The 20,151-nt window shown below is 38.2% G+C and overlaps 3 protein-coding genes across 9 annotated transcripts in view; 1 reads left to right on the top strand and 2 right to left on the bottom strand.

The window, feature by feature from the left end:
* Positions 1-2,051, top strand: part of apba2b (amyloid beta (A4) precursor protein-binding, family A, member 2b) — a 44,162-nt gene extending 42,111 nt beyond the window's left edge. For all 3 annotated transcript variants that reach the window (XM_077563440.1, XM_077563438.1, XM_077563439.1), the window contains one exon: positions 23-2,051. In XM_077563440.1, coding sequence (XP_077419566.1) covers positions 23-94 — 72 coding nt within the window. In that variant the 3' untranslated portion in view covers positions 95-2,051. The remainder of the gene's footprint in view (positions 1-22) is intronic.
* sord (sorbitol dehydrogenase) lies at positions 1,143-15,432 on the bottom strand. 2 transcript variants are annotated; one of them, XM_077563441.1, is made up of 9 exons: positions 15,268-15,432; positions 15,137-15,170; positions 13,200-13,364; positions 6,798-6,957; positions 6,561-6,679; positions 4,563-4,628; positions 4,318-4,496; positions 4,102-4,223; positions 1,143-3,520 (listed from the first exon to the last, which is right to left on the bottom strand). In XM_077563441.1, the coding sequence occupies exons 1-9, from the start codon at positions 15,319-15,321 to the stop codon at positions 3,355-3,357; spliced, it is 1,065 nt and encodes a 354-aa protein (XP_077419567.1). In that variant the 5' UTR covers positions 15,322-15,432; the 3' UTR covers positions 1,143-3,354. The 2 variants fall into 2 exon arrangements, with proteins under 2 accessions (XP_077419567.1, XP_077419568.1); XM_077563442.1 differs by lacking the exons at positions 15,137-15,170; positions 15,268-15,432 and adding an exon at positions 14,322-14,487.
* Positions 15,433-17,103: 1,671 nt separating this feature from the next.
* Positions 17,104-19,700, bottom strand: terb2 (telomere repeat binding bouquet formation protein 2). 4 transcript variants are annotated; one of them, XR_013293905.1, is made up of 8 exons: positions 19,579-19,700; positions 18,944-19,025; positions 18,731-18,870; positions 18,151-18,206; positions 17,998-18,053; positions 17,842-17,927; positions 17,652-17,762; positions 17,104-17,433 (listed from the first exon to the last, which is right to left on the bottom strand). XR_013293905.1 is itself a non-coding variant. In XM_077564237.1 (7 exons), the coding sequence occupies exons 1-6, from the start codon at positions 19,532-19,534 to the stop codon at positions 17,888-17,890; spliced, it is 438 nt and encodes a 145-aa protein (XP_077420363.1). In that variant the 5' UTR covers positions 19,535-19,648; the 3' UTR covers positions 17,104-17,762; positions 17,842-17,887. The 4 variants fall into 4 exon arrangements, 1 of the variants encoding a protein (XP_077420363.1); XR_013293904.1 differs by having other exon boundaries at positions 19,471-19,648; XR_013293906.1 differs by lacking the exon at positions 19,579-19,700 and adding an exon at positions 19,399-19,422.
* Positions 19,701-20,151: the final 451 nt, after the last annotated feature.

The raw sequence follows: 20,151 nt of genomic DNA, 5'->3' as shown, positions 1-20,151 counted from the left end.
TTTTTTCTTGCCTGTCTTTTAGATTCACATGAAGACTATGCCTGCAGCCATGTTCCGACTCCTCACAGGCCAGGAGACGCCTATGTACTTATAAAGTCATGAACTGACTGCCAGGAAATCTTGTATAAATTCACAGATGGATTCATTTCCACATCTCTTCATTGACTCGCAACAGTCATTTTGTTTATTCGGTTCCCATCTGAAGAGCTGAACAAACTGTGTGAATGTTTTTATTTCTGTTTCTTTGTTTTTGTCTGTGCTTTTGTGTCCCTTCAATGAGATGGAACGACTTGCTGGTACTGAGTGAAGGCCTCACATTTGGCTTTATATTCACGCACAGATTGCAATATATTCGACTATACAACCTGCACTCTAAGAACAATTGGGTCAAAAATTCATCCAAATTGGGTCAAAAAGGGACAGACTCAACATTTTGGGTTGTTTAATTAACCCAAAACATTGGGTCATATTGGGTTCAATAACCCACAAACCAACCCAAGGTAAAATGAATAACACGCAAATTAAAAAAAAAACTTGGTGTATTTGTGGGTTATTAATTTAATTTGACCCAACATTTAGCCCTAAATACCTCAAAAAGTTGGGTTGGTTCCTGTTTGACTCATTTCAATTGGGTTATTCAATTAACCCCAAAAGTTGGGTCAAATGAATAACTCACAAACCAACCCAAAAAATGTTTGATTTGTGGGTTAGTAATTCAATTTGATCCAGCATTTGGGGATAAATATATGAGAACGTTGGGTCAAATAAATAACCCACAAAATAACCCAATTTTTGGGTTGTTTTGTGGATAATTAATTTAATTTGACTCAACATTTAGCGCTAAATGCCTCAAAAAGTTGGGTTGGTTTGTTCCTTTTTGACCCAATTCAATTGGGTTATTCAACTAACCCAAAAAGTTGGGTCAAATGAATAACTCACAAACCAACCCAAAAATTGGTTTTATTTGTGGGTTAATTCATTTTGACCCAGCTTTTGGGGCTAAATACATGAGAACGTTGGGTCAAATGAATAACCCACAAAAAAAAAAACTTTTGGGTTGTTTTGTGGGTTATTGATTTAATTTGACCCAACTTTTTGGGTTAAATAACTACAAAAGTTGGGTTAGTCCACTCTTGACCCAATTTGGGTTATTTTTGACCCAACTGATTTTAGCGTGTGTATAGATTAATTGCAACTGTTTATTTATTGCCCATATTAATACTCTTAAAAATGTGACAGCAGGTGATGTAAGGAACTCTGGTGTAAATAGTTGATTCAAATGTGCTGTTAAATGAGACACAGACAAGTATGGCAAGAACATTAGTTGCAGGAAACGCGAATGGTTGCCATTTAAAGCAGAGGGGTTTGTGTTGTAAAGAATGGATGTAAATATTCTAAGTTAATATAATATACGTGTGAATGAAAGTGGTATGCATCACGGACTTAAGGGAGAAATGCCATAAACTGTACGTTGGTTTAACTTGATGGCAATACACACAAAAGGCCGAAGACTTTTCTACAGTATATCTCATGTACAAACATATACATTTAAAGAACAATAACAAAACTAGTAAGATGCATCAATTATGCTTTTGATATCAATTACTTAGTTGTATAGGGGAAAATATTCCTCTGTCTGCTTCCTGTTGTGTAAGTTGATCTTTGGTGTTCCTGACTGAAACTCATGCAAACAATGAGTGGACTGTGAATGTAATGTGTTGTGTGAGTTGTCCCATTGCCATAGCAAGTATTAGAATGTCTGTATATAAAAACAAACGTGTCCGCTATTGTGCTTATCATCTGAAGAGCAAACAGTGAAAGTCACCGCAAACGTCGTCCCCACTTGAATGTTTGCTTCGGATCCTGGGATGAAATGACCAAACTATGAATGACACTGTGACAGTGAAAGCCTTACAACAGAGTAACGCTTTTAGCAATGCACAGCACACTGTATTCCACTTAACCACAAGAGTGAACATTATTGGTGTGCATGCCTTGTAATGTAATATCATGTCATTGTGGCAAGATAATAAAATAAGAGCTAAACCCGGCTGCTTTTGTGGGTCAATTAAACAAGTGTGGCTCATTCTATACTTCGGTTTGGAGTTTGCATCTTCCCAAACTCTGGTTGTGAGGGTGCTCTGACTTTCTCCAAATTCTCCCACATTGAATCTAAATTGAGTGAGGAGTTGTTTCTCCTGGGTTTGAATGGGAATGTAAATGCTTTTGTTTGTCTATACAGTTTGTGCTCTACACTAAAAACAGTTAAAATAAAAATAAATAAATAAAAATCCCAACTTGGGTCAAAAATAGACCGATCTACCACTTGGGTTAGTTTGACCAAACAATCTGCGTTGTTCTGTACAAAACGACCCTATTTTTTCAAGGTGTCTTTAATAGTAGTACATATATTTTGATTTTTAACGACAGGCCAGGGTACTAACCTACGACTACGAGGTCACAGTGTGCTATAAACTGTGAAATGTGCACTATTAAATGCATTTTGCTTGCTAGGCACAAGAAGGCAGCCTTAGTTAGTTGTTATTTATTAGATTGCTTTATATTTATGCCTCACTAGTTATAGGAGCCATTTCGTGTACGTACATGAATGTAAGTCACCAAGATGGCCAATAGATGTCACCATTGTTTTCACTCAGCCTATTTTTTAAGTTTAGGGGTTGTAAAGTCCTGTATTTTATAGTATTTGGTTATACTTGGACGATCAATAATGTTAGTAAATAAAATGCTAAACGGCAAATGCACCATCAAAGGGCTTATTCCACCAAATGCGTCAAACTCTACTTTGTAAACATCCTTACTGGCTTTCACTTAAAAAATGTACTTAGCCACTAGACACGTGTTTTCATGCTTATGTTTTAAGTACGTGTAGATAAGTGCAACGTGTTTTTCAATTGATTGTTTTATGTATGGCCTGCGAATATTTTTTTCCGTGCAGTTTGCTTTAAACATACCGTTTACAATAAATACAGAGACATTATTTTCAATGTTCAAACCAATTAACTTTAATTTGATGACTGCGATCATGTTCCCAAACAGTCGATATCGTTTAAGCAGTGTTCCACCACCTTTTCCAGTGTCAATCGCTCTATTTTGTTTTTCAATGGTTGTTTTTCAAGCGGGGACTGAACAACACCCTCCATACCGTTTCGAATTTGAAGCTCTAGCTCCCCCTTCTGGTAGTAACTAAGAATTGCATGTGAAGTCGTACCATACAAGCAAGTAACAATATATAGCTTTAAAATCGTAAACAGTCTAAAATCAGGTTTAAAATCAATTTGAAATATCTCCAGTCTTGGCCATTTATCTTTTACAATTTGATGTGTTTTACGTAGTTTAGGGATTCTGGTCGTTCTGGTCACACTTTAACATGACCTTTATCCCCAGACCCTGACGTGTGGTCTCAAACGCTTGGACCGCCTGCTCCAGGGGGAAGCGGTGAGTCACCAGAGGCTTTACATTCACTTTTCCTGATGCCAACATGGCGATGGCCATGGGCCAGCTGCAAAACAGTTAACACAGACATTCATTTCAACGGGAACAAAGGACAAGAGGGTTAACAATAGGGGTGTTAGAAAAAATCGATTCGGCAATATATCGGGATATTACAGCACGTGATTCTCGAATCGATTCAATATGCGGCTGAATCGATTTTTAAACCTACATTTTTTATGGGAATATTCAACAAAACGTCTTACTTAGGGTTAGGATTTACACATTAAGAATGGAAGACTGTTATATTAATGGAACATTAAGCCTTAATATTTGATTTCAGTGCTGTTCAAACATAAAACAGACTGCAAACTGTTTGTTATTGTCAGTTATAAGCCTGAATTTTCAGATAAATAAATACATTTTCATTCAAATCTTACAGTGTACATGTACAAGTTTACTGATTTGTATTTTCTAAATTTGAGTGGGGAAAAAAAAAATCGCAATAATCAATTTATAGATTTGTATCGGGATTAATCGGTATTGAATCGAATCGTGACATATAAATCGTGATACGAATCGAAAGGTTCTAGGCAATTCACACCCCTAGTTAACACCCAACATCAGTTTACAGGAGAATATTTTCCATACGTGTTGCAGTAGCGGAAGACGCCTCTGATGTCAACTTCTCTGACGGACGCGTTGATCAGAGGAATGGTGGCCATTTCTGATCCGAGTCCCACCAGTACCACGACACCTCCGGAACGGGTCGCCTGGTAGAGCATAGCTCGATCAAATGCTTTCTTCTTGTATATGCAAATATCTAAAAGTTCATTACGATGAAAGGCAATCAATCAGTGTACGTACATAGATGGCAGTTTGGATGCTGCTCTCAACGCCACTACATTCAATAGTGACGTGTGGCTGAGCTCCCAGTATGTCCTCCACCTGATTGGCCAACTGCTGAGGTTCATCCCCTCGCTTGACAGCCAGCTGGGAGTCTGCACCCAAATCCTTGGCCATGGCCAAACGCTCAGGGAGCACATCTGAATGTGAAAAGAGAAGGTGATTCCAGAGCATTCTAGAAAGCTTATGTTGGGTTTTGAAGTTACCTGTGATGACAACTTGCGAAGCTCCCATCGCTTTGGCCACAAGCAGACACACCAACCCAATTGGCCCTGTGAGGTAGCGACAACCTCATTAAACGCCACCATAATCGATAATACATCTTTTCACCTTACTAGATGTTTGAAAATCATGAAATGAGAGTGAAGGGCTAACGCATCATAAATGGTCACATTTAGACTTTAATTAAATGCGGCTCAAAATTTAAACAGTGGGGAGGTGAAACGCTCAGTAGTGTTATAGTGATCACATGAGTTGTTGGCAAATCTTCACTGTGCTCTTTTTTTCTATGATGGTGCCACAGAAGAGTACAAGGCGACAAGTGTTAATGAAAATGATAGTACAAGCGCATCTCAGCAGATTTTAATATTGTGGAAATTCAATTCAAAAAGTGAACTATTTAAATATATTTTTCAAATATTTTTAGGATATAATTTACAGCTAAAGAAACATTTACGAAGATCTTTTTTTTTTACTGAAATTAGACTTAGTAATTTCTTAAATGTTTAATAAATTTGAATAATATATTTTTTGTTACTTTTTTAAACTACTGAAATAAATAATGATTTATCAAAATGCACTGATAATGAAAATATCAGCAGCACTAATTTTACCAAGCAAATACTTATGTAAATACAATTATTATAGAGTAAAACACTGCCATGTCATTAGTATGCATGATACCCTTTTTTCAGACCGATACCGGTACGAGTACCAAAAGTCACCAATATCGATACCAAGTAGCTACTGATACCACTTAATATAGCATAACATGTCCTTTAACAAACAATGACAGATCATTTTAAAGAAAGACCAGTATATCCCAATATAAAAAAATTCTTTAAAAATTGAATGAAATTAATGGCAATTTTCTATTCTTCTAATTTCTACTTCCTGATTGTAAAACAGCCACGATACTGGTATCGGCCGCCATCGCGAGTACCAATACCTTGAAACTCGGCTGGTATCACTACTCGCCCATCCCGAATAAATTGCTCCGAGGAGACAGTATCTCTTTGCAAATACTTCCTCGTTGCATCCTTATTACACGTTTGCCAAATTTCTTCAGACACTTTAAAATTCTATTTAAAACATTGTTACGAGGTGTCAGGCGATTCATTTTTTTTAATCGTAATTAATTGCATGACTTCAACAGTTAACTCACGATTAATGGGAAATTTTATATTTGTTCTAAATGTAAGTTATAAAATGTACAATATTTTTTTCGAAGTTGTCATACTCTTGTTAACATAAAGTGGAAAAAATGTTAAACTAATAGAAACTTGGCTGCATATTTTAGTCATTGATACAGTAATTTCATAATAATTCATAAAATTGAGTTAAAATAAAAACAAACGAGTATGATACTGATTTGTGTTGAAGTTATTGTTCTGCCACTAGATGGCATAATTGCATTTGTAAGACATTGGTGACAGCTCAGTGCATTTTTTCTTTTCATATTAAGAGCTAATCTTTAATATGAAGTAACTTGTGAAATTCTGCACATTTTTTAATTTGTAAAATACAACTTGACGCCAGTCTCCACAAATATATGCAATATTATTAAATGTATTACTGCTAAATTTTGACGTGGACGTGTCTGCTGCGTGTTGCGACTGGAATTCACCCAGTGCAGGCTTTCCAAGTAAGGGGCGGTCATTAATCGAAATAATAATTAAATTTTCCATGATTTCTTAGGAAAAAGTGTGCTTAACCGTGATCACCGCTTTTCAAAATGGATGGATGGAAAAATGTATTAAAACTAGAACCAATCACACAGAATCATCTTTTAGTCGACCATTGGCTTGTTTTCTCTAGTTAAATATTAGTCTGCTGCTACAGATGTTCATGTTCAGCCTTTTTTTTCCCTTCTTTGTTTAGACGCAGATTGACTGACAATTCCTTTCTTGTACAGGCATGATTCAGTCACGCCTTTATATAATAATACCATTGTTTCTATTTGTTGATGTATTCAATTAACATACCTGCACCGCAGACGAGCACGGTGCTACCGAGGGTCACGCCGGCCCTGCGACAGGCGTGGATGCCCACCGACAGAGGTTCGATCAGAGCCCCCTCCTCAAATGTCACATTATCAGGCAACCTGCAGACAGCAACACATTTCAAAGTGAAGAGGATGCATGCAAAGATCGAGTAAGACTCTTGCAGTCAAACAACGGGACACTGTTGGGTCATTGTTGGTGCAAAGCCGAAAGCGTCACTTGTAGCAGAAGTTGGAATTGTGCGTGTAGTATCTGCACAAGTTGCCATCATCGGGCGGCGTGGCGCAGAAGAAGATAGTCGGAGATAAATTGTAGCGCCCGTTTTTGAAAAACTCGTCCATCTCTCGGGGAACACCGGGCTCAATTGCAACTCGGTCTCCTAAAAGTTAAACAAAAGAAAGAGGCGCATTGTTTGTGTAAATATGGGTGTCATAACAATGTCAATAAGGACAATATATTACATGCAAATTAGACTAAGTGCAATTTCTGCTGAAATTGTGTGGGAATGCTACAAAGTATTAATTGTAGTTGAAAGATAAATTAATAAAAAGAAGACTTGAAACCCGGGAGTCTGGGAATTTTTGAAGCAAGTTATCTGAAAGTGCCCTCCATTCTTTTACATGAAAAAGTGGAACTAATGATAACAAATGGAAAAATGCCAAAATTAAAAAACAAAACAACAAAAAATACTCAATGGCGCTACCTAGGCATGCAGTACCCGCCATTCATTTAGATGGAAAAGTGGAACTATGATAGTCAGTTGGTTAGCATGTAATCACATAATTGTCATGGATACATTTGCAATGAGCAGTCGGAGGAGGGATTTGAACCCGCGACCTCCAAGTTACTGGACAAGGCATTTTACCAAGTGCAGTATCATCAGTTGTATGTATGGAAGTGGGCGTGGAAAGTGATACTTAGAAAAAGTTCAATGTCAGTCCCATTGAAAATGAATGTGGAGAAGTTGATATTAACGTTAAATTGTGCCAATACTTTAAGTAATGTGGGAATTGCTTCCAGCATTACCACAATTAATTATGATTTAAGACCAAACCAAAATAAGTTTAATGCATAGCATTTCTCTTTATTTTCTTTTGTTTTATTTTGTTATTTACTAGCTATCCTAAAATGGTCTTTTTACTGGCTATATAATATATATTTTTTAGGGGGGGGGAAATCCCCATAAACCGATTTATTGGTAATTTTAGGCTTATTTTCTGATGGTTTTCCACAGATTTTGGAATCCCACATTTGGTCAAATGCAAAAGATGAGCCAATTCCCCCCAGTGTCTATGACCACTGGGTCAGTTTTTTTTTTTTTTTCAGAGGAAGATAGTAACAAGCTACATTTACTCAAGTAACTTTTGGGATAAATGGTACTTACCGGAGTAGTTTTGATGCAACATAGTTTTAACTTTCACTTGAGTACTGTATATTAGGGGTGTGCCCAAAAATCAATTCTCATAAGAATCGCGATCCTCATTTAGTATGATTCAGAATCGATTTTAGTTCAATTATTTTATACTGTCTTGCCCTTGTTTTTGTGTGCCTTTATTGGGAGCACTGTTCATGTTGTACACGATTTGGCCACTTAGGGGCAGTGTGGTTCCGCTCGTTCTGATACACTGTTAAGTTGTAGCCACATAGAAGCAAAAAGTCATGATCAAGTTATTTCAATAAAAGTTGTGTTTTTTTTTTGCAGTGTAGGATGTTAAGATGCTTCTCTGTATACATTCCTGAAGCGTTTTGTATAAATAGTCGTTCTTTTGAGTGATAAAAGTGCCATGAGTAGCGCGCTAATTAGCATTTGCGAATCAGACTAGAGTAGGGGTAGGCAGGGTTTCTACTTTCTGGACCTGGATTTCCCATCTCTGATGAGCTGGAGCATTGTGATTTTTGCCGTTAAGATCCTAAGTAAGACGTTTTGTTGAATATATCCATCAAAAATTGATGTTTCAACATCGATTCGCCCGCATATTGAAACGATACGAGAATTGCGCGCCGTAATATCGCGATATATCACCGAATCGATTTTTTTATCACCCCTATTTTACTTTATTATTGATCTGAATTCCATTTGCTACTTTTAATTTGATCTAATTATTAATTTATTGCTTGCGTGATCAACTTTTTTGTTACAGATACTACAGAACCACTGCTTTTGAGTACAGACGCTCCCCCTACTTACGAACATTCGAGTTACGAACAACGGTACATACGTCGTTAGATCGCTTCTTTCGGCCAGTTTCTAGTAAATCCTCATCAACCCTCATCTTCTTCTCCGCGACCCTCAACTTCTTCCTACATTGAAGTTACGGAGGAGGAAGTAACTTTTGAAGCCCATTCCAGTGACGACGAAGAACCTCTCATGATATAAAATCCTCCTCTTCCATCAAATCCTTAAGCATCGAGTACATCTTCCAAAAGTAAGTTAAACTTCATTTTATTTATCTTATTACGTACATGTACATACTGTGTGTGTCTCTCGCTCTCTCTCTCTAACATACGTAGTACAGTACTGTACGTATTCTCTTTAAACATAAATTATAATACAAAATATAGCACTGAAGCAACTTACGAACAAATTCACCTTACGAACGATCGCTCAGAACGTAACTCGTTCGTAAGTTGGGGAGCGTCTGTATGCTGTTTTTGTTCAAATCAATCAATCTGAGAGCACACCTTCTTTTCTTTTTCTTTTTTGAGAGAGAGCTCAGTATTATTCATTCGGTAATCTTACTGATTCAACATGTCATCATCATTGCTCTCTTTTTTTTTGTATGTGCGTGAGTATGTGCTCATTATTTCACCTAAAACCTATTCAAAATCCCATACCGTTCACCTAAACCGAATACTTCAGAATCCCGCTAGAGTCGTGAAGTTGTCAGGAGACCCGAGGAAGGATCAAAGAAAAGAAAGAAAAGTGAAATCCAGCACTGACCAGACATCACCTACCAACCAGAATCTTTCACCAACCCCAGAAACATCTAAATTCCAACTGAGAGCACACCTTCGTCGGCCACAAGCTTCATTCATTATGAGGTGCGCTTTGCAGATTAATTTTCATCTATATTAACGGGTTTAGTTAGCTCATTGTAGTATATGTATTGTATGGCTCCTGGCTTGTAAGTTTGGCATGATGATGCAACACAGACGCTTTCACCAGCCAGCACGGCGCCGTGTTTTTAACTCTTTCACTGCCACTGACGTTTAAAGATGTCAAGTAAAAACCTACGCTTCACTGCCAATGACGTCAAAAGACGTCATCCAATGATTTTTTTTTTTTTTTTTGAAACGGGTAGAGGAAACCCTCCCGCATGTCTGGTGAAAGTTTCAAGTCTGTCTGTTGTGCCTAAGGACTATTTTTGGCCCCTAGAGGGCAGCGATGACTCTCTTTTGACAAGATCGGGTGGGCGTCAGTAGTATAAAAGGCCAGGCGGGGCTAGAGCGTCGAGGAGTAGACGAGAATTGAGGAGAGACGAAAAATGGCGACCGACGGTAAGAAGCAGACCACGCTTGATCGATTTTTTGGAAAAGGAGAAGCATCAACCAGTGCTAAAGTGCACCATTATGATGACCGCGATGATGATGGTGATAAGGAGGTTGACGCCGAAGCTGCAGCATTGACGCGGCGGCAGCTTCGTTCACGTCCTCAGGCCTCAGAGGCTAGCGGTGCTAGCGCCGGAAAACGTCGTGCACGACCGAGCACTTCTGCACGCGAGGACGTTCAATCCGACGAAGGTGATGATGATAGCGACAATGAGGTTGATGCCGAAGTTGCAGCGTTGACGCGGCGGCAGCTTCGACCGCGTGTTAAGGCCTCGGAGGCTAGCGGTGCTAGCGCCGGAAAACGTGGTGCACGACCGAGCACTTCTCCGCACGAGGACGTTCAATCGGACGACGACGAAGAGTATCCTGAGTCCGATGGATATTCTTCGGAGGAGTGGGTACAGTCTGACCACGGAGAAAGTGATTCGGACAGTATTTCATCCGCAGAAGACGTCGAAGGTAAGCACAAACTTGCTATGAGATACTTTTCCAGCACGCTGCTAGCACCTCGTGTAACGTGAATGTGCATTCATAGATCGTGGATCGTGCTCACAGCGACGTCCCACTGCAAAGACGACAAAGAGAGGTATAAAAAAAGTGTTTTCAATACACCGCAACAACAAAAGAAAACGCTCTTTCGATATTATTGTAATTGTATATATTTCTTTCAGCTGCAGCTCAGAGTGACGCTCCTCAGAGTGAGCAGAATAAAGGTCCATCAACCAGTGGATCCAAGAAAAAACGTAAATATATATATTTATATATATATTTATATTGCATCACACTGATCTAAAATGAATATTATATGATATTGAAATGTATATTTGCAGATCCCCAAAAATCTGGCTGGCATGAAGCAGGCTGGCAGCCAAACTCCTTCCCCTTCACTGTGGAGCCAGGACCAAGAGGTGCCGCAGCAGAGCTGAATTCAACCCGGCCAGTTGACTTCCTGCAGCTCTTCATCACAGACGAACTTCTGCAGCACATTGCTGATCAGACAAACTTATTTGCACGTCAGTCAATGCAAAAACGGGCTGAAAGTCTGCCACACTGCAGGAGTCGTGCTTGGAAGCCAGTGTCTGTGTCTGAGCTCAAAACGTTTTTTGCACCCCAATTCCTTACTGGGTATATAAACAAGCCCAGTATCGAAATGTATTGGACTCAGGACGAAATAGAGACGACACCATTCTTCAGTCGCGCAATGCCTCGAAACCGCTTCCAGCTCATCTGGAGTTTCCTGCACTTCAACGACAACGAGACGGCACACAGTTCAGACGACAAACTATTTAAAATTCGTCCTGTGTTCAATCACGTTGTAAACAAGTTCAAGGAACTGTTTCAACCGGGCAGGAATATTTGTATTGATGAGGGAATGATGAGTTTCCAGGGACGTCTTTCGTTCAAAGTGTACAACCCCCAAAAGCCGGTCAAATATGGGATCAAATCATACATTTTGTGTGACTCCCAAACCGGCTATTGTTTCAATATGCAACCCTATGTTGGCATTAGTTGTTCTCTCCCCGATACAGTGTTCAACTTACAGGATCGTCTGCCAGGAAATGGGTACACACTATTCATGGACAATTTTTATAACTCGATTGCTTTGTGTGAACGTCTCCTGGCAGCGCGCACCAATGTTTGTGGAACGCTGAGGAAGAACAGGGGTGAACCCAGTGAGATAACGTGCCTAACCAACACTGGCCTTGGGGTGGGGGGGAAACTGGTAAGGCACAACACAAATGTTATGATTGTGGCATGGCAGGACAAACGTTTGTTGAGGATGGTGACAACGTTTCACAAAGATGAAATGCGGACAGTGGAGGTGTGGCGGAAGGCACAAAAAAAAAAAGTGCCTTTCGAAAAACCAATTTGTGTTGTGGACTACAATTCCAAGATGAATGGAGTGGACAAGATGGATCAAAACATCTCGTACCACCCATTCACACGGAAAACGTTGAAGTGGCACAAAAAGTTTGTTGCCTATCTTTTCCAAATATGCATGTTCAATGCTTACATATTGTACAAAAAAAAAAATCCTGGGACGAGTCAACCTTTTTTGGAGTTCATCCAGCAGGTGGTGAGAGGGTGGCTGTTGCCACAAGACCAGGAGGAAGTTGGGATGGAAGAGCATGAGGAAGCCAGACAAAATACCAGGTCACCGTATTTTGATCCTGAAAGCCGACTTGATGGTAACATGGCCAAACACACGCTGGAACACATGCCTGCTACTTCCCGGAAAAAAAAGCCAGCAAGAAGGTGTCGGGTCTGCATGCGAAGGGGCATTCGCAGTGAGACAAGGCTGTGGTGCAAATCTTGCAGTGTCCCCTTGCACGCAGGCGAGTGTTACACTGTTTACCACACAAAAGTAAAATTTATGTAGTTCAAACATCCACACAATTGTAAATAATCACACATGCACAGTTGTACACCTTTGTAAATAGTTTGTCAAATTGTTACTGTTTTCTATGTAAATAAACTGTTTTTTTTGTTATAAAATAAGACTTTTTCATTGTTGGTGGTACTGTTTTATAGAAGTAAAGCACTATTTAGGTGTTTGTGGCATCATTCATGGACAAAAAGAAGTGTACAATTCACTGAAGTGCATGAAATAACATCGTTTCACAAAAAGCCGTTTTTCTCCACTTTTTGTTTCAAAACAGAGAATTTCGGTGAAAGTTACCATTTTCTATTGTTGATTACTGAAGAACGGAATAAGCTAGAAACAAACTTTTTTTTTCTGATGAAAGATGAGAGTCCAATCTTTCATTTGGTAGTATGTGTCTTGAAAGATCACTCAAAATGCTTAAATCGGCTGGCAGTGGGGACAACCCGTTTCGGAAAACGTCTGGCAGTGAAAGAGTTAAGGATATTCATTTATCCATGTAACATAGTCTAGCTGTTGTGTTGATATGATTTTGCAACGACAGAAAAGTAGTGTTTGAAATCTCAAGAAAAACAAATTTTCATAAAACAACATCCATTTTCCATACTTTTCAAGCTCGGGAAATTTCTAAAATCCAAGTCCATACTTACAGTGAGGAATCGTGATTATTGCCATTTCGACTGACTCACCAACTTGAAGGTGTTTGACCGCAGAGCCGACCTTGACCACCCGTCCCGCTGCTTCATGCCCCAACACCATTGGCTTCGTCAACACAAAGTCCCCGATGCGGCCGTGCTGCCAGTAGTGCACGTCGGAGCCGCAGATGCCAACTGAGTGCATCTGGAGCAAAACCTCTGAAGGCAAACGATGACACAACAACTTTAGGGAGGGCACATGTTAGTGAACATGTACAACTGAATGTCCCCCAAAGCGGGGAAATCTTTCAACCATCTTCTTGTGTGACAGAATACCATCCAAAAACTCAGTGGCATTTTCGTGACAAAAGAAACTAATTTAGTTTATATTAATGTACAATTCCATTAAAAGTGAATTGACTCCAGCATTATATATATATATATATATATATATATATATATATATATATATATATATATATATATATATAATTTTTTTAATATATTATTATTTTTATATATTATTATTTTTATATATTATTATTTAAATATATATTTTTAAATAAGCGTACCGGCATTTGGCTATTTTTACATTTTCCTGTGGTAAACTTATTTTTCCACTAAGTAACATAAAAATGGAAATGTTTTTTTTTTCCTGATATTTATATCACCAGTCAGGATTTAGGCATTGATGAAATAAGCATCTACGAGTTAGGGCTGACAACAACAGAGTAACATTAAAAACAAAACAAAACTTTAATGAACGGATGAGAGTGATTTATTGTCAAACTTGTTTTAACATTGTTACATGGTTTAAGGCCTAAATGTTCAACTTCGTATGTGTTTTGTAAACCAATTTTAGAGGATTCAAGGAATTGTACTATCATACCAACACAAATTTCCACACATTTTTGTACCTTAGCTCAGATACCTCCATGCAGTGACAATACAATACTAAACTCTTGACTTGATCTTTTTATTACGTACTCAATTATTGTACATCTCCAATTATCCTTGTGTGTGTGTATATATATATTTAAGTATAAGTAGACTACCGGTCCACATGTTTCGTTTTATGGACGGGTTTACATGGTCACCACTCACCACAATGTTAAGCTAACTTGCGCTAGCTAAAAATGACTAATGGTAACTATCCACTCTTAACATTTTACTTACGCCAAAAATCCCGGAGTGACGGTGAAACACTATTTGAAAATCAGGCCTTCCTATTTGAAAACATAGCTACAGCTACTTGACTTAAATGAGGTGTCTGCTGATAGTTACATTTACTGTTTGCACTTCCAGAAACACCTGCCGTATGAGATGAGTCCTTTACGTGCCCCATTTTCTTGTCTGGACATTACATCTCTCGTTGTCCTTCAAAATTGCAGTTACTACTGACCACACTATTTATATTCTAACTATGCTTTTTGCATCTATAATACAGTATAAACTATACCTCCATATTATTATTATTATTATTTTTATTATTATTATTGTTATTTTTATTGTATTTTTTTTACACTAAGACTGAACAAAAACGACGAACCAAGTTACTATGTTTTATTTTATCCAACTAACGTGCCAATATATATATATATATATATATATATATATGTAAATGGTTTTATGTTTTTGCACTTTTGTAGTTTTTGTTTTAACAACAAATAATAAACCATCACGACACTTCTACAGTTAATGCATAATACTGTACCGTATAGTGGTTTATTTGTTTAGTGCTATAATCACTTAAATTGTGTAAATCACACTCAGTGGTGGGTGGTGCATGCCATGATCAATAACTAAGCGTCTTCGCTTGCAGACCTACAGTACAACATTTCGAACAAAAATAAAGAAATCCTCTCCTAAAAGAACGCTGTACTGTATGTGGAATAAAAAAATGGTGACTCCATTTTAGGACTGTGTTACAAACTATGAAACTAAGATGGTTAACTACAAAAAGTGTCATTTTAAAGAAGACATTTTCGTACCCTTAGGACCTGGCTCCGGGATAGGGCGCTTCTCCTGGAACACGCAAACACAAACCGGTATTGTTTTGTGTACACCTTGCAACGTCTTGCCAAATACAATACTGTACTGTATTTCTATTGTGAGACTGTACCAGTCTGAGGTCTCCCTTGGAGTGCAGCACCACGGACAGATTGTCCCCCTCCATGACAGATGCCGAAGAGACGCGAACCAAAGTCCGACAAGTGAAATGTGGAGTTTACTATCACGCTGAGTGTCAAAGTACATCAGCGCCTCCTTTCTGGGGGTTGGTACGACAACAAAAACGCGATTGGCTTAACATGAGCGGGGCAGTGCACTGTGAAGGGGTGGCCAACTTTACTCATAAAATAATGTCTGCTTTCACAGGAAAATTTTCCTACGCCTTGCTATTGATATTTATCTTTAAATTAAGAAAAATATTACATATTATGCATTTGTTGCTAGTTTTCCCCGTTGATGTTGTTACTATACTGTAAGTGCAGTCGTTGCCCCTTTAAAATGTAGTCATGTCGACTCCATCTGTTTAACATGGCGGACCATGCCAAAGATGTTCTAGAAAAGAGACTGCGTACGAAGAGATGAAACTTTGCTTTGAATTTAACACACTTTTCTTTTCTTTTTTACTTAACACACATGATAAATTCCAAAGGAATGTCTTGAATGCTCTTATCTATGGCAGCTCTACAAAAGTATAATGTATCGAATAATTGTTAATTATTTGCGTTTGAACGCCTGTGCGATATTGAAGAGTTAGTTTGATTGTCTCGAAGTAGCAGTTAAAGTGTATAACGGGACCAAGGCTAACCTGAGAAAACTGAAATTAAACATCTCTGGCGAGTTTTTTTTCCTCCTCAAACAATTTCCCCCTCACTCATTATGCAATGTCAGATCGCCAGCCTTTTAGCCTACTGAATCGAAATGTGCCTAAATTGACACCATAGAAGTGGAATATCATGGATTAAAGGAAATTTCCACATGATAATGCAGGCACGGCGACAGGAATTAAAGAGGTGCATGTATGGAAGCATTTTTTTTGTTTACTGGTGGGAATGAGCTTCCATAGCTTGATTGATGCAGCAGGGTCAGAGAAAATTATTTATAAATAAACTTTAGAATATCAAATAAAATTCTGGGGCTAGATTTCTAATAGGGCTGTAGCGCTCCCTTGCCCTGATGTAGCCTCATCCCTAATGATTTGGCATGAACTGTGATACTCAGGTACCAGGTTAGCCCAATAAAATCCCAAAACGTGCGAAAAGGGAGGTACTTATTCATGGTTATATGGTTATGGTCATGTTGCAAATATAGCAAGAAATAAAAATGCAAAAGGCTTGGATTGCCCATGTTAGTTAAGGTTGTCATATCCCACTCATTTCCTGCTCAGTCTTTTATTTTAAAGCGCCAGTTTCCTGTGAACTATTTCTTGTTGTGCCTTATCTTTACTATTCCTCATAAGAGCTGCCTCATTGCTTTCACCTGTTCCCTGCTTTTTAACCTGTTCTGCCCTCCACCTCAGTGCCAGATTGTCACTTCCATTTTGCATTAGTCTCCATCCTTACCTCATTTACCTGCATCTGTTTTTGGACCCAGACAAAATCTGATCCAGCATGTTCTTCTGACCCCTGTCTGTATTTCGCCTTGTTTTTGTATTTTACAATATTGGGTCTGGATTTGGATTATGGACTAAAACACCAGATTACTGTCTTTGGACCTGGATTGGAATTTTGACTTTGGACTGCGGACCTCCACAGGCTCCATAGGCTCCCTCTTGGCCAATTATTCAGGACCAAAGCACCCTCCAGCCCACCTGTTTGTCTCAGACAGTCCTCTTTTACCCGTGTCACCCTAGTCTGGTTTTAAGAACGCTCCAGCCCCCTTTTGATTTCCACAACCTCAACCATTTGTGTACAACCAAAGCTGTTTATATTTAAGTCTTGTTTGTCAAGCATTTGGGTCCACAATAGTTTCCGACAGCTCTTTGTATTTGAAAAAAGCATAAAGTGTTTGTGTAGGGATGGAAAGAAGCTGTTCCGCAGCCTGGTGGTCCTCATCCTGATGGTCCAGAGGCTCCTGCCTGAGTGGAGAACATGGAAGAAGGTCTGTACGAGGTGGGTTGGGCCCTTGAAGAGCTTATTTTTCTCCATTTGCTGCTGAGGCTGTGTTTTGGGGAGGCTGTTCCCCACAATCTTCTGTCCTTTGAAGAACCTTTCTCTGTGCAGTCGAGGTGGTGCTGTGGTCTGTTGGTCAGGAAGTCCAGGACCCACTCCCTAGTGGTGGACTGACCACAAGAAAGTTCAGCTTTTGCACGAGATTTGTGTCTCAGCATGTCTCTCAATTCTCCCAATAAATCAATAACATTAAAGAAAACACAAACATAGGTAGAATCCATATGACATGTACTTCAAATAAATAAAGATCATCTGCATAAGCACAAACAATCACATGCTGACACTTTAAAGTAAGCAAACAGCATTCAATTTCCAGTAAATTACATACAAATGGTCACTGTTGTCTCTATGACTGTTTCACTTGGACACCGGGAAGCAATTTGGATGGCGGTAAGACAGTCTCAGCAGCAGTTTTTCAGGCTGTACGTACTGACATCCCCTTAAATGAACAAAGCAAATCAACAAATCAGTCTAATACTGACCTCAAAAGGTAAAATAAAGATTTGTAAATGTGTCACCTGTAACAGTGTCACTGATTGGATCAACCTTTCAATCACATGTGCACTATTCAGTCTCTGATGTGCTTGCATCAAGTGGGTCAGTCCTGTTAAAATCGCAAGATTACTGCATTGTGTTGCTCTTATTATAACATTTGCAGTTAAATCCTAACAAACCCATCACTGCTGCAGTCTGCTTCCTTGGAAATGTTGGCGGCCTGGTCAGCAAAACTCTTTAGGAATAACAAAGAAGCAGAAACCAGTCAATTTACAGTAATTTTCAACAGATCAGCAAGGTGTGACAACATCACCATGAGCCATCAATCACACCTGTGTCGGTTGCTGGTCATGCTCCCAAATAAGCCTTCCAATCACATTTCTCACCGCTTAAGACACAAAGAACACAATCACTAATGTGCATTGATTATACTTCATCTATATCTACTAGTGGGTCAGGACAGGAGAGAAAGTAAAAATTCAGATTATAATTTTTAGATCAGTGTAATAGTTCAGGCTATTAAAACTGTTAGAGCTGCTTGTCTGCATCCTTCATTTCCTAGTAAAAAGGCAAACTGTTGACGTTGCACTTTTCTGTAAAAAAAGAAGAAAAGATTAGTGCCAAAACATAAGGCAATTTAGTGACTAATAGGAAAAGGAGAGTTCCAGGATATTTTGTACTTAATAATGATTTAATTTAAGGGGTAGAATTCATTCAACAAAGGAAGCAGGGGATTTTAATAGAGGTGACCACATTCATAAAATTATTTTTGTAAAAATAAAAAAATAAAGCAAAAAAAACGACTTGGGTTGTTGTTTGCAGTGGTTGTGATGTGTTTTGGTTGCTTCTTATTTCTTTATCTAATGACCTCAAGGGACACAAATTAAACATCTGTTGCGGTAAAATCCTCACCATTCTGCACTGGGACTGGAGGCAGCACATAGTGACCGATGCTCACTGACTTGATACTCCCTCGCTTTTCACATGCACTCAGGAACAAGCTATGAAAAATGGTCACCATGTCCCAGATGTACTCCATGCTTTGAAAAACCCTGAAAACAATAAAACAGCGCCATGAGTATAGGACCGACTGTGGTGGAATGCTGAAAGAATGATGTCACTAACCTGAGTGTGTCCGGGTGTTCAGCATCATCACTGAAAAGATAATCGGCTGATCTCCAACCTGTAACTATTCCATCCTCTGCTACTACAAGGTAACACAATGACACCAACTTGTTCATGCTAATGTAAATGTTGACATATATAGATAACACTTAAACTGAGATTATTATATATATATATATATATATATATATATATATATATATATATATATATATATATATATATATATATATATATTTATTATTATTTTTTTTTTTTCAAATGTTTAAACTGTTTCTGTTTAAATTGGGAAGGGCTCAAAGACTACACAAGAAAATTGTAGCTACTACGTCCAAAATATTAAATTGGATTAATTGTTACATCATGTATGTTGTATTCTAGATTAAAATGCTTATAAATAGACTACCGGTACACATGTTTCGTTTTATGGACGGGTTTACATGGTCACCACTCACCACAATGTTAAGCTAACTTGCGCTAGCTAAAAATGACTAATGGTAACTATCCACTCTTAACATTTTACTTACGCCAAAAATCCCGGAGTGACGGTGAAACACTATTTGAAAACCAGGCCTTACTATTTGCAAACATAGCTACAGCTACTTAACTTAAATGAGGTGTCTGCTGATAGTTACATTTACTGTTTGCACCTCCAGAAACACCTGCCGTATGAGATGAGTCCTTTACGTGCCCCATTTTCTTGTCTGGACATTACATCTCTCGTTGTCCTTCAAAATTACAGTTACTACTGACCACACTATTTATATTCTAACTATGCTTTTTGCATCTATAATACAGTATAAACTATACCTCCATATTATTATTATTATTTTATTATTATTACTATTATTATTATTATTATTATTTTTATTGTATTTTTTTTTACACTAAGACTGAACAAAAACGACGAACCAAGTTACTATGTTTTGTTTTATCCAACTAACGTGCAAATATTTTTTTTTAAAAATAAAATAAAAAATATTTTAGCATAGCAGTCAGAAGCATGTTTTCCATGTTCTGTGGTTGAAGGTTTATGTAAATATTTGCTTACTTAACTAATTCGTATGGAGTGACAATAACTTGTTACATGTTGATTTTAAAAACTGTAAATTCAATATTTGTACAACCCTTCTGTTATAGCTTTCCATTTTTATGTCATATGTATTTTTATCATATTATTATGATTGAGCATGCAGTAGAACACATAG

The sequence above is a fragment of the Vanacampus margaritifer genome, chromosome 4, assembly GCF_051991255.1.
Source record: "Vanacampus margaritifer isolate UIUO_Vmar chromosome 4, RoL_Vmar_1.0, whole genome shotgun sequence".
In the NCBI taxonomy this organism is placed as follows: Eukaryota; Metazoa; Chordata; class Actinopteri; order Syngnathiformes; family Syngnathidae; genus Vanacampus; species Vanacampus margaritifer.
The sequence above is the reverse complement of the archived record's forward strand: the minus strand, read 5'-3'. Positions and strand labels throughout refer to the sequence as shown.

What these genes read in the sequence shown, in the direction of transcription:
- sord (XM_077563441.1), bottom strand. Translation starts at nt 15,321, where the DNA reads ATGGAGGGGGACAATCTGTCCGTGGTGCTGCACTCCAAGGGAGACCTC. An exon ending in GGTCAAACACCTTCAAGTTG is followed by an intron (nt 6,958 to 13,199) that starts GTGAGTCAGTCG and finishes TTTAACTTTTAG; the next exon opens with GAGACCGAGTTGCAATTGAG. An exon ending in TTCGCAAGTTGTCATCACAG is followed by an intron (nt 4,497 to 4,562) that starts GTAACTTCAAAA and finishes TTTCACATTCAG; the next exon opens with ATGTGCTCCCTGAGCGTTTG.
- terb2 (XM_077564237.1), bottom strand. Translation starts at nt 19,534, where the DNA reads ATGTTTGCAAATAGTAAGGCCTGGTTTTCAAATAGTGTTTCACCGTCA. An exon ending in GAACACCCGGACACACTCAG is followed by an intron (nt 18,871 to 18,943) that starts GTTAGTGACATC and finishes TATTGTTTTCAG; the next exon opens with GGTTTTTCAAAGCATGGAGT. An exon ending in ATGACCAGCAACCGACACAG is followed by an intron (nt 18,054 to 18,150) that starts GTGTGATTGATG and finishes TTATTCCTAAAG; the next exon opens with AGTTTTGCTGACCAGGCCGC.